Source organism: Limulus polyphemus, unplaced genomic scaffold, assembly GCF_000517525.1.
Source record: "Limulus polyphemus unplaced genomic scaffold, Limulus_polyphemus-2.1.2 Scaffold2745, whole genome shotgun sequence".
In the NCBI taxonomy this organism is placed as follows: Eukaryota; Metazoa; Arthropoda; class Merostomata; order Xiphosura; family Limulidae; genus Limulus; species Limulus polyphemus.
The window spans coordinates 67,055-69,539 of record NW_013668355.1 but is presented as its reverse complement, the minus strand read 5'-3'; the positions used below and the strand labels follow the sequence as shown (position 1 = coordinate 69,539).

Here is a 2,485-nt window from a genome sequence, read left to right as displayed (position 1 = left end):
CGCTTTCGAATAGTTGTTCCCCTGAAGAAGAATAGTCAACTATTCGAAAGCGCTCGAGTTTTGGGTCTTATTTTAAAAACATATTGCATTAAATTGTTCTAAGTTAATTTATTACAACTTATGTAACAATATGAATCAGATTGGACAGAATTTCTAGGAAAGTGGTGAATTTGTATTTGGCAACTGAACAAGATAGTATATGCTGTACATAACTCTTTTAATACTGGAGAAAACAATAACTTCACACTGTATCCAAAATATTATATGGACTTGAAAAGTTGAAGTTTTCTGTTAAAACCTAACAACTGTGTAGCATAAAATAATTAAATACAATTGTTTCATTAAATTAATTTAGAAAATTATTACAGATACATACAAATTATACAATGCATATAGAGTGAAAAAATAAATGAAAATGTGCTTACTTACTGATCACTAAAGCCAGACCAAACAGCTTTGTTTCAGTAAAACCCAAGTAGTTACACACTTGTAAAAACAACTCCTGTCCTTTACATGTGACCTGTGTGTTATAACTAATCATTAAATGAATGTAAAACATGATTCACATTTTTTAAAGTATTATGAAGTCATTTTCAGATCTCAAGCTTACACAAATTTCAAGAAGTGTAGTTTGTGAGCAAAACTTTAGATTTAATACCAATCTACTCACAGAATGCTGTATTTTACAAGCAATTACAAATTCTTAAAATATATAAAAGTTCAAAAACAGCTATAAAAAAAAAGTTATTTTCTTTGAAACCATTTACAAAAATATATTTTTTGCACATCTTAAACTCTTAAGTAATTATCTTTACATACAATATTGAACATGGTGTATGTTTATACAATAATCTCTTTTTACTTTTTATAGCAAGTGAGAGTTTAAGGCTATCTAGATTTATTACCAAGTTTGTTTGTTTTTCTATATCATCTTTCAGTGATATAGATTAAAATAAGTTTCACATTTAATTTTATATCATCCAAAAGTAAACAAAACCCAAGTACTGTAAAGCTTGAATGTCTTGAACTCTTTCAATATCACAGAGCACAAAAGTGTGCTAAATCTACAGTAAACCAAGATATCTCCCATACCTGAGACTCTTTAGCTCATTTCCAATAAAATGCTTGTATCACTGATATTGCTGGGCTAATAAGAACTGATGTAGTTCAAACGCTACCCAGTTTATCATGTTATAGGATTTGTTATCCAGTGTATACAAATACATTTTATGTCTCAGTAATTAACATCTAAGAAACACTTACTTTTTTAAAACATTTTTATTCAGATTTAGGATTTAAAAAAGCAATATGAGAATTGAATATTATATATATGCATTATGTACATTTGTTTTGCCCTTAAATATATTACACCAAGCCTTAATTTTACTATTACAAAATCAGTAAAAATTGAGAAAAACAAAAACATTATTCTGAATAAAGGTGGTGGTCCAGGTGTGTATGAAATGAAATACTGTAAATCTGTTTTGTAATCTTACCAAGGATGGCTGTGTTCGAAGTCGAGATGTGCTGAGAGTGTAATGCAAGGTTATGCAAATTGAGGTGATGTAGATATACAAGTCAGTATCTGACTTTAACTATTACTCCTGATGATAGTGGTATGGAATGAAACTGAAACATGTAGAATCTTTTTAGGGTTGTGCCCTGTTTATAATAAAGTTCACTTATTGTGCAACCATTTAATGTATGTTAATTTTTAATATTTTTAACATTTTTACCTGTGCACAATAGCTGTTTAATTTATTTAGATACTTTACACAAACATATCTAAAATTAAGATTACTATGTGTGTAGCATATGAAAAAAAATACTTCCAAGCAGCAGATGTTGGCATCATAAATAAATACTATGAACTTTGTTCAATTTGTTCTTGAGTAAGAATCAACAGTATATGTATATAAGTAAACGCTTAAATGTAGCCAGTATTGTTATGTAAAGCTAAATATTCTAGAAAGCCTCCGACACACCTATAAATATAACCAACGTGACATGCCAAAAAAGACGAGTATCTATTATTAGTCAGTGTGCTATAAACTTTGGAAGCTGTGATTGTTATAACACTTATCAATTGGAAAACCTATGATATTTGACCAGGAGCATTTACAAAGTTCAAACATTACAAATCATTTAACCTCAGTGGATTCTCACCGGACATTAGTATTTTTACAAAAACATTATATATAAATGGCTGGTGAATAGCGAAGGACAAAGCTAGCTAGCTTCCTGTTAAATGAATTATACCTACGTCAACTCTTAATCCACTCGCTCATCGTGAACACTCGATAAGATATCAAAGAAGTTTCAGACTAAAAGGAAGACTTTATATTGCTTGTAAGTTTGTGAAACTTTTGTTTATAAATCATTGTTTATAAAAACTAGTTGTAATAACTGTTATTGTAAATTGTATTGTTATGTGTATATTAAAATGTATTTATCGTTAAAAAAGAAAACTGTGTGTATTAATCTT

At 28.7% G+C, this 2,485-nt stretch overlaps 1 protein-coding gene across 1 annotated transcript in view; it reads right to left on the bottom strand.

The window, feature by feature from the left end:
• The window catches only part of LOC106467804 (protein expanded-like), a 40,497-nt gene that overhangs the window by 33,072 nt on the left and 4,940 nt on the right, over nucleotides 1–2,485 (bottom strand). Inside the window, exon 2 of the mRNA XM_022396001.1 lies at nucleotides 430–520. Within this exon, the coding sequence (XP_022251709.1) occupies nucleotides 430–520 (91 nt within the window). The remainder of the gene's footprint in view (nucleotides 1–429; nucleotides 521–2,485) is intronic.